The 10,939-nt window shown below is 34.4% G+C and overlaps 1 protein-coding gene across 3 annotated transcripts; it reads left to right on the top strand.

The window, feature by feature from the left end:
* The first annotated feature begins 392 nt into the window (after positions 1 to 392).
* LOC110835667 (BTB/POZ domain-containing protein KCTD9) lies at positions 393 to 9,396 on the top strand. Of its 3 annotated transcripts, none has more exons than XM_022076148.2 (9): positions 393 to 741; positions 843 to 917; positions 1,034 to 1,155; positions 1,476 to 1,712; positions 2,337 to 2,494; positions 3,082 to 3,305; positions 4,965 to 5,160; positions 5,959 to 6,092; positions 6,825 to 9,396. In XM_022076148.2, exons 2-9 carry the CDS (start codon positions 870 to 872, stop codon positions 6,939 to 6,941), a joined length of 1,236 nt encoding a protein of 411 aa, XP_021931840.1. In that variant the 5' UTR covers positions 393 to 741; positions 843 to 869; the 3' UTR covers positions 6,942 to 9,396. The 3 variants fall into 3 exon arrangements, with proteins under 3 accessions (XP_021931840.1, XP_087206627.1, XP_021931831.1); XM_022076139.2 differs by having other exon boundaries at positions 394 to 737; XM_087350501.1 differs by lacking the exon at positions 1,476 to 1,712 and having other exon boundaries at positions 393 to 737.
* The last annotated feature ends 1,543 nt before the right edge of the window (positions 9,397 to 10,939 follow it).

Consider the following 10,939-nt stretch of genomic DNA (forward strand, 5'->3'; position numbering starts at 1 on the left):
AAGAAAAAATTCGACTCCAGGTTTATATACAATCTGAACGACTAGGGTTTAACTCTGAACATGTGGGCCACATCGTTCCGAAAAATCTTATCGCCACCAGCTTTAAATTCAGCTCTGAAATAAGCAAATAAAGTATAATTCTAATGAACAGGAGATCGTTCCTGGGAGCCTCTAGTGATCATTTACAATACTATACGGTGTCACAACCGAGGAAACATTAGTATCTTATTCTCTGTGCCTAAGAACGATATTTCCAGAACTGTGACAGCTTAAAATCTCAAAAAATTGTTTTAAACAGCTTATATCTGAGTTAAGATCCCCTCTTTACTGTAACCCTATTTTACGATTGAGTGTATTTTCACAGTGTTGACAACTGAAATAATGAATTAACTTTTTAAACGTAGCTATACGTTTTCTATGTTTCCAGAACCATTGAAATTGTATAATCAATGAAGGTTCGCAACATTCGTGTGCATACTTGATATTGTAGTAAATTTATTGAATAACATACATTCGTTAAAGTAGTTACTAGCGTCATTGTTCTCCCGAAGAAAACAACAACAAAAGAATGCTTGCAATGGCAAGATTTTTTATTACAGTTTCCAGGACGAATTAGATTTTTTCTAATTTCCCGGCGCCCCTTGTAGTGCCATCGCAGAATGTGACAGTTGACGCTTAACACTTGCTAGTGCAAAAGTTTTTGTGGTTGATGTGTTGAAGTTTGTGTATTTTAGGAGGTTGGTAAGAATCGAAGTTTGTGGTGTTGGAATTTCTAGAGAAACACAACTGGAAGTGGTTTTCGTGTTCTTGTAGTAATAAATTGTGTATTCTTACTTTTCTAGCTCAAACGTCAATTATATCTTACAATTATGAAAAGAGTCATACTGTTCAGAAATGGAACTGAAGTTGATGGGAAGGTATTGTACTAGATTGAAATATATTGTGTTTAGAGTAAACTTTGCCTGCATTGGGTTTAATACTTGTTCACCCAGTTTCTAGTGTTTAACTGGCATGTGTTTTATTTTATTTTAAGGTTTTACTTGTTACTCATTCTCTTGAAGAACTATTGTCTTCTGCTAGTACCAAGTTTGGAATAGTAGCAAAACGACTATTCACAGCCCAGGGTGGTGAAATTGATGATTTGAAATTAATTCGGTGAGTTCCTCCTTCCAACATCCATTCCATTTTATCATTGGCAGTCATCCTATCATTTGGTGTTGTGTAATATACACAATCATACAGGAAAATATACCAAACAGTCTGTTCTTACAACTGGCCATTTCCTGAATATTTGGCAGTCATTCCAGCATTTGGTGTTATGTAGCTTATGCAGTCAGACAGGAAAAAGCAGCCAAACAATCTTTCTGCTTTTACAACTGGTTATTTCCAGAATATTTGCATACCAAATTCTGTACACACTACTTGGCTGCCTCTTTACTACCACATCAGTATAAATTATTGTCCTTGTTCCGCAGAGATGATGATATTCTGTACGTTGCAGAAAGTGAGAGTTTCATTCCAGTAGGATCAACAATCAGAAGTTTTCCATGTATGAACAGTCAGTCTGCATCACTGGTGACACCTAATGACAGCAGCACTCCACTGTGTTCAAAATTAAATACAGAATGGGTTACTTTGAATGTTGGTGGCAAATACTTCACAACTTCAAGAAGTACCTTGATGACCAAGGAACCAATGAGTATGTTGGCTAGGTTAGTAAATGATAGCATTTGTTTAGTATTGATGATGCTGGTTATAGGGCACAAAGAATGACTGTTAAGAATGCATGATCAGCTTGCACATATTCAAAGGACAGGCTATCCTCCATTTAAACATTTTGCTGTTCATTACTTTCTCACCACTTTTTTTTTAAATAATGCAGTTTTAAGATAAAAATATGAACAGTTTTCAATATTTTGTTTTTAAAATGTAATGTAACAGCATTTTCATATAACTTCAGATGCTTTGTACTAGGTGGCACCACCATGCAGACCAACAAAACTGTGCTTTTGTAGCTCAGTGAATGAAACTGAATGATGCAGCAAAAGGACAAGATTATGTCTCAAGGGATGCTTGTTCAACTTCAATTGAATGTTGCAGCAATAGGGTTAAAATATATGTGTTTATTACTACTGTGATCACCACTATTTCTGTTATATTCATTGTCATTATAATTCAATAGTGGATGTAATATTTATACATGAAATAAGTTTCAAAAGTACATGTACAAGTACAAGTGTATGCAAAGAAGAGTTCTTACAGAGCATTAGTCACAAAATTAGGTGTTGGTTTGTCAACATTTGTGCAAGATGTCTATGCCTTATTTCTCTTAACAGAATGTTTGCAGAAGGAGACAATGGTTTCATAATGACACCAAGTAATGTTGATAGAAATGGAGCCTACCTTATTGATCGCAGTCCTACATATTTTGAACCCATTTTGAATTACCTCCGAAATGGACAACTAATTTTTGATAATAATGTTAATCCTGAAGGTAGGTTGTGTGCTGTAATCTTTACATTATTTATGTTATATTTTATTTTTTGTTAATCTACTGTTTTTTTATCTTCTCACCAATGTGTATATTTTATAACTGAAGATATGGTGGAATATCCAGTTGATATTTGGCTATTATGTATTTGTGTGAAATTTCAAACCCCTAGCTCCACTGACTCATTAGTTATCAGTATCACACCAAAAGATAATTATAGATTTTGTGTGACTATCATGATGTGCTTTTACATTCTATAAGAAGTTATCAAAAGAAAATTTGTGTATTTCTCTAAGATGTAGCACCACACAACTTTTCTTTGTGGTCTTAGTGTTGCTCCCATCTCGGTAATAAACACTACCAACATGTTGATGTGATACATAATAGGAAACACGAGAGTATAGTAATGGGGTGACCTTCAGTATTGTGTTATGAAAATGTGTTAGTTGGTTCGAAGGTGTTGGGGATGATCAGACATAATATCATAAGCCTGTCTGGTCTTTCAGGCCAGTAAAGCATATAAAATTTAGTAAGAAGTGACATATTCTGCTAATCTGAATTTACGTAATCTATCTGAACATTGTTGCTAGGAATTCTTGAAGAAGCAAGATTTTTTGGGATTGAGTCTTTGGTTCCACAGTTGGAATCTCTAATTCAGAGCAGTCAGCGGTCTCGTGATAATGTACCTCTGACAAGACGAGATGTAGTGAATGCTCTTATTTTAACACCATACACTGCAGAACTGAGGTTTCAAGGAGTCAACCTTGCTGGTTCAGACCTCTCACGATTGGATCTGCGCAACATTAACTTCAAGGTAGGATAAGAATGTCCCAGATATAGCATCGTTTAATGTAAAATGTTCCCATCACCATATCTGCCTTTCTCCTCAGTTCTCATTTTGTATTGTTTAACCAAACCCCACTCAAAAAGACAATTTGAAGAATAATATAAAAGCATTTGCATTTCAGTGTGCACTAGACTTTTACAACACAATTCCTTTGTAAATCAGATCCTATTTACTTTTATTTCAAGATAAAGTCATGTCTGTGCTTCAGCAACAGGCCATGAAGATATATTTGGACTGGAACTTGTGCACTCTTAACCTTGGCAGAATGGTAACATCAGTCGTCAGCTACATGCCCCAGTCACTTTACTCCTGAGGAAGTAGCTCTGAATTAAACACTGTGCCATTCAGTCACTTTAATGACTGAGTTGTCCCAGTTAATATTTTTTCATGAATGGTTGTTACAATTCTGACCCCAACTTTTTGGCATTCTTTATGCTTTAGTATAAGCAAAGAATGTCTTATGGGCTCATTTTGTCTGTTTATCAATCATGTATTGAAGGGAACAAGATCATGCTACAATCTATTAGTTGCAGTGTGAAGTGTTTGTGCTGTCATCTCTCAATGGTCCTATGAACTGTTTGATATCAGCCATTAGATGTATGATAACTGATTGTGATATGCATCTAATAGGGCTGCTGTTAACATAGTTTCTAAATAATCTAAACAAATAATCTTCATATAAATATTGCAAGACTTTGCCCCCTCTCCTCACTATTTGAGCTCAGTCAGAAAACATGGTCTCAGGTTTTCTTACATTCATAATGTAACATAAGAGTATAGGATTTAGGAGTATGTCATTGTTCTCTGCACGTACAAATAATTACTGCTATTAGAAAGATGTCATTTACCTCAATATCTCACTCTGTGTATCGGCAACCCTGAATTATTTATGTTGTCATATTTCATTAATGATATTGCAATTTGAGTAAGTTACTACTGCTCCTTTAAAATCTCCCAGTTTAGTTCCAGCAATGATATTTATATGAATACAGTCCATTAAAAGATTCAAACAAGGTATTGGGTGGCTGTTATGATTTCATCATTAAACCAATCAAAATCATTCAGTCTGAATACTGTCAGTTATTTTTTAAAATGTTTCAGTGGTATTTTGCTGTAGAAATGTTAGCATTTTTGAGAACAGGAGAACAAAGATGCCAGTCATCAGATCGTGCACAAACTAGAGACTCAGTGTTTAATCTGTTTAATTTTCTAAATAAGTGGCAGAGAACATTAGGTCTGTTGACAGGACAGAGGAATGCACAGTTGTATTGTAGTGTTATAATGTATGACAGTCAAGTTTAAGTGGAAGGTCTTGTGACCTCCCACTGCTCTTCTAGGACAAAATAATTTGGTTTGCTGCGTGGTAAGTATCATGATTGGTGAATATTTCAGTGGGTTCTTACAGAAAAATTACTTAAAATTATCAATATTGGACATTTTATAGTAAGTTCATATATTTTATTGACTTGTGCAATAGTGATTAGGAACTTTGGATAAATGTTTCTAGCTCAGGCTATCAACTTCCATCGACAGGAAACAACACACTCACTCTAACATCACTTATGCTTCCAGATGTTTTGTGCTTATTTTAGTGCAGTATCAATATACTACTTGGTATGTTTTCAGTATGCATGTCTCCATGGTTGCCGGATGGTTGGAGCAAATCTCAGTTGGTGTTGCTTGGAGAGGGCTGACCTATCACATGCTCAGCTCGAAGGAGCACAACTTCTAGGAGTGAAAATGCTTTGTGCCAACCTAGAAGGTGCCAACCTCCGAGGCTGTAACTTTGAAGATCCAGCGGGCAGTAGGGCAAATATGGAAGGTTAGTAGAACTTCCACATTCCAACTGTGCAAGCCAATACGTTATTTATTTCTTGTCGTATCATAACACCAATGTGTTTCAATAATATAGTGCACTGTAATTACTTTGTTTTAGGCTTATTTTTCTGATGTAGAAGATGAAAAAGTAATCAAAGAATCATTATAATTTGTATTTCAGTAAACTATTATTATTAAAAAGTTAATGATTACTTGTATCTGAAAACTAAATGAAAACTAAATTCATGACAGTATTGAATTTTTAGTGTTATTGGCTTTAATTTTATCTTTTCAGTACATTTTATTATATTTTGATTTTAGCCAATTAATGTTAGTTGTACTATTTAATTACCAGAGTTTAAGTAGATGCTGGTAATTATTTTATTAAGCTTCAGACATGCTGAAATTGATGGTAATATGTTTTTTTTTAATTCTCTGCAAATCATACTTTAGCATCTCTCCACTGCCTAGTTTAACAAATGAAGACATGATGCTATAATCATTATAATCCAAGAAAATGAATATTAAGTGTGATGAAAATGAACTGACAATGGTTTTGGTTAGTCTAGTTTTATGTTTAGTAGCCATAGATGGTGTTTTATTTTATGAATTGGCAGCACTGCACTCTGTATCTGTAGTAGTTGAGTAACTTTAAATCATTGACTTAGTTGACCTGTGTGTACATTTTACTGAGGCAAGAATGCTATGTTTGATCTTTAAGAAAGTGTTTCCATGTCTGTTCATACGAAACTACTGGATAACGCTTATAAAGTATTTAACAATGTTGTTTGACATATTACAGGTGTCAATCTGAAGGGTGCAAACTTGGAAGGCAGCAACATGGCTGGTGTGAATCTTCGTGTTGCCACACTGAAAAATGCAAACCTTCAGAACTGTGATTTACGAGCTGCAGTGTTGGCAGGAGCAGATCTTGAGGTACATATTCTTTATTGTCCCTGACCATTATTTTTATATTTACATATGCATAATTAGTATTTGTGATTTAAGCATTATTTTTATATGTTGTAAAGAATTATGTGGTTATAGTAACACCATATCCGTGTACTTTATGATTAATACTTCTTGCTAGCACCACCAATGAAACATTTATAGGATACTGAGATTTCAGGTTCTCACAGTGGCAAGTATGAAGATGGCTGGCTTCTGTGTTCTAGTGCCATGTAGTTTGGTAAATGTTTACTGGTATTTCAGAGGTGCTTACTGCCTCAATCACATCTATGTGTCTGTCTCTGTTTATTATTCCATAGCTTTAAGTCAGTCACTTCTGGTCATGTCCTTTCTATCTGTTCCGTATTTGGCCTTACTTGGTCTATCCACCATGTTTTTGGTTATCCCACAACTCACTTTCAGTTGTGTTTGCCATTTTGAGTAATCTTTCTTCATTCACTTCACATCATTTAACAACTTAAATCTGTTTGTTTAAATTCTTTTGTAATTTATCCATTTTGAGTGTGTGCTCAGTTAGCCCTATCAGGTTTAGCAGGAGAAATAATTCCTACAAAAAAAATTATGTGAATATCTTTTCCTTCATGTTTTTCCATGATAGAAGTAACTCACATACTTTAAAATTAAAATATTTAATAATTTGGACTTGAAAGAGTAACCAATATAAACTGTAGTTTCTCAAACATGCTTACTCTGTTTCAGAATTGTGACCTCTCGGGCAGTGACTTACATGAAGCCAATTTGCGAGGGGCAAATCTCAAAGATGCAGCATTTGAACTAATGTTAACACCACTTCATATGTCACAGACAATTCGTTAGTTGTGGTGTAAAATTCTTACATTTAAGTGGCGGATTCAAATCCTTCATACATGTAAAACTCAAGAACTGTTACTGGAGTAAATCATTTTATATATTCTGTGCAAGAATGTATCATGAGAATTGTAGAACTTGTAACAGATTTACTACTATTTGGATTTAAAAACTAATTGCATGCCTCTGCTAGTCAGCATGTGTATTGAGAGTTCTTATACCCCTGACACATGTATCACATACACTAAAGAAATATACATCTTTTTTATGCTTTCAAACATGTGTCTCGCTTAAAACAACATAACTTTATGAAAGCAAGGATGTTCTGTTTTGTTGGTCATCAAGACCAAGTTTCTGTGGTACAAGATCTTTTTTGAGCAGTTAATAATAATTCAGCCAGTTAGGAGACTGCCTAATTCAATATAACTTATGAATTTGTTATATTGTTTATAAAAAAGGGTATCCTGAGATGGTTCAGTCAATTTTACATCTTGTTTACTGTAAGAGTTAATATTATCCTCCAATCTATACATTAGTCTCTCAAGTGATCTCTCATGGTTTTTAAACTAAAATTTTGTATGTATTTCTTGTTTCCCTTATGCATGCCCCATGCCTTACCCTTCTCATCCTTCTAGATTTAATGACCCTTACAGTATTAGATGATGAATACAAATTCTAATGTTCTGTGGAGGTGGTATGTGATGTATTTTAAAATGACCACTGAATTTTTAATTCAAAATATTTGGCAATAAATGTATTAATAGTGAATGGTTCAAGGAAGTGTTTTTCCTTAATTGTAAAGGGATGATTGTATACTTATCACTTTCTTCATATTTGCATGATTTTTTTTTTCTTCTTCTTCTGAGTCAAACGAATGTTGTACCTGATAAATCTTCTGTGTGTCTCAACTCAACTACCATGATGTGACATAGTCTGTGTTTAGAAAGTATCCAGTCTGAGTTGTATTTGTGTCTTAGAGTTGTGACTTTTTCATAATAATGTCTTGAAAATGTATAAAATTGAAATGAGTGATTTGAGTAATGTCATTGACTATTTGATGTTATGATCTAAAAAAATTGTGACAAGCACATTTCTTGTTACACTTCATAAACTGTAGATTCAGTATTTATATAATATTTGCTATATAACTGTCTTGAAGTAACTTACAGGAATTTGTGTATTGCTATCGGAATATTTTATAATTGTGATATTCACTACCCACAGATCTGACTCAGTTTCTGTAACACACACATTTTATTTATCACTAGATACATGCATGTTTGTATTAATATATTTTTACACAAAAGCACTACTTTTAATTTCCTGATGAGAAAGAGTAAAAATGGACACCCCAGTTTACATATTATTTTGGACTGCATTTTTTGCAATTTTGTATAATTCATTGGTCTTCATGTTTGTTTATTGCTGTTCTATTAAGGTTTATTTACTGTTGTGAAGTGAGTCAGAGTTTATAGAGTTATAAATTATATTTGATTTAGTTTTGTTATTGAAGAATGTTTCTAATTGTATATTTTATGTTGTGTACCAGTTTCTTGTCTTTAAGTGTATTGGGCTAACATGGGCCAAAATTAAATATTCCCAGTAGTTTTAGACTGCCAGTACCAGATTTTCATGTAAATCTTTGAGTTGTATCAGCTGTAAAACATGGATAGACTGATATGACGTCTTACTGTGAGTTAATTTTATGCTGTTTTTGCATGGGGCACACAAAAATATATTTCAGCAGCCTTCAGCTAATTTTACTGCCATTAATGGTTTGAGTGGTAGGACATATATGCATATGGTCTGTGCCACTTTAACATGGAGACTGTTGGTTTGAATCCTGCACATGGCATGGATCTTTGGCCAGTTTTTTGTTCTGTTTAGGAAGAGACCATGGTGGTGAATATGAAGATTTATTTCATCACCAAGGGAGTCTTACTTGGCATTGAGGCTACCATCTAGATTAGTGACTTATGTTATGATTTAGTTTTAAATATTGAATTCTTCAGAGTGATCATAACTTAGTTAGTCTATGTTGTGATTTTGTTAAATTTTAATTTTTTACAAATGAACTCATCCTATAATGCAAGGAATTGAATAGAGAATATAAACTGTATTACCTCATTTAAAATGTTATTTCAATGGTGTATTTCATTGCATTAGATTAATGAAATTGAACATTATGTTCCCTCTTCTGTATTTTGTTGTAAAAAGGAAGTAGGTAGAACACTCTGTCAGAGCAGTGTCTTATTCTTATATATACATATATATTTTTTGCCCTATTGTATGTGTTTATTATGACTGTAATTTATCATTTCACTATATACATATAACAGATACTTATCTTTCAGAATGAAGTAACAGTTTCATAATACACTGACTAAAATGTTAAACACAACGAATAAATTTTGTATATAAATAGTAGTATAGAATTTTCAGTTAATTATAGCTATAAAACATTTGATAATTTGTGTCATTATTTTTCCCATTAATTCAGTCTGTTAAGGTTAAATGTCTGTCAGGAGGCTGTATATTGAAAGATTGGTTGTGTAACTTCTTTACATTCTGATGCATCTTTTAAGTGAACAATCAATGAAATAGGAGTAGTAGGATATTCTGTAATGGATTACACGTATTTTCTGAGTGTTTTCTTTGCAGCTTTGTTAGTGGTAGTTGTCCATGATGTTTTATTTATTGTAGATTGCAGTACTAATCATGCTACACATATAATGAATAGAGCTACAACTTACTTTTTATTGTAGTTCATTAAATATATATCATATTAAAATATTCTGGGATAAAGAGTTGCAAATCTGAATGAAATATATATTTTATGTGCACATTTCTTTGGATCATGAAACAGTTTTAAAAAAATTATATGCTAAATTTCAGCTTCATGTAAAGTGAGGGTTATATTAGTTTGTTATAAACCAAAATGAAGTTTTCCTGACTGCTTTCAGTGTAGGTAAAAAGCCATCTTATTGCACTCCATGAAGGCACTCTGGGGAGAGGCAGTATAGCTCCTATTCATTCTTAACCTCAGCAATAGAGGGGGTGAGCGGTCAGCATCACTCCCTGGCCATTCTTTACTCCCAGATAAAGAACAGCTGGTACCCAGTGAGCCCTACAACCAGGCTGGATACAGAGGCTAGAAGAAAATCCTCTGCCCCTGTTGGGGATCAAACCCTGATCATCTAGCTTCTAGTCAGTTACTATACTGACTGAGCTACATGGCTCCAGTCTTTTAATGTATACCCTTACAATACTCAATTTCATAAAAATCTTTCTGGAAAGGTTCAGTGATTAAAAAATAAAGAACTTGGGATGCAAAAGACACCAATGAACTTAAAATGGAAAAGGAGGAGATAAACTGAAAGAAAGTTAACTACATGACACACACACACACACACACATAGGATGCAACCAAAAAATAAAAATGTACAGCAGTGCAAAGATGAAATCAGAAGCAGGACTACCTGCATGGAAGACTCCCAACTTCCACTTTGACACTTGAGTCAAGATCACCCAGGTTGCTAGGCTCTTTCTCATTTCATCTGTCCGAAGGTTATGCAGGCTGCAAGAATTCGGTATCGCCGACCTGTCCTTACTCAGCATCGGCCCGTAGCACCCCACTGGGGACACGCTGGCTCCTTGGCCACCACAGTCCACGAACCCGGTGCTCCCACACGTAGCCGACCTGTCCTTTCTCAGCACCACACCAGACCTCTCGTTGGCTCCACTCTCTCAACTCTACCACACACTTCTCTTACGCCCGATTCACAGCTCTGTTCTTTCCACACTCATCGCTTATCGCTTGCCACCAATGTCCGCAACAGCATATCGCTTACAACTCACTTCTACATCCTGACTCACACCTTAGCTCTTTCCACACTCTCCTCAAAGCCGCTTGTCAATCGACTTTTAAACAAACGCAACAATGTCATTAAACAGACATAATTATAAACGAATACAACAATGTCAAACGCAACAATGTCTATAAACAA

This window comes from Zootermopsis nevadensis, unplaced genomic scaffold (genome assembly GCF_977971745.1).
Source record: "Zootermopsis nevadensis isolate Lab colony 2312 unplaced genomic scaffold, Znev_1.0 Znev_ptg000017l, whole genome shotgun sequence".
NCBI classification, from domain to species: Eukaryota; Metazoa; Arthropoda; class Insecta; order Blattodea; family Termopsidae; genus Zootermopsis; species Zootermopsis nevadensis.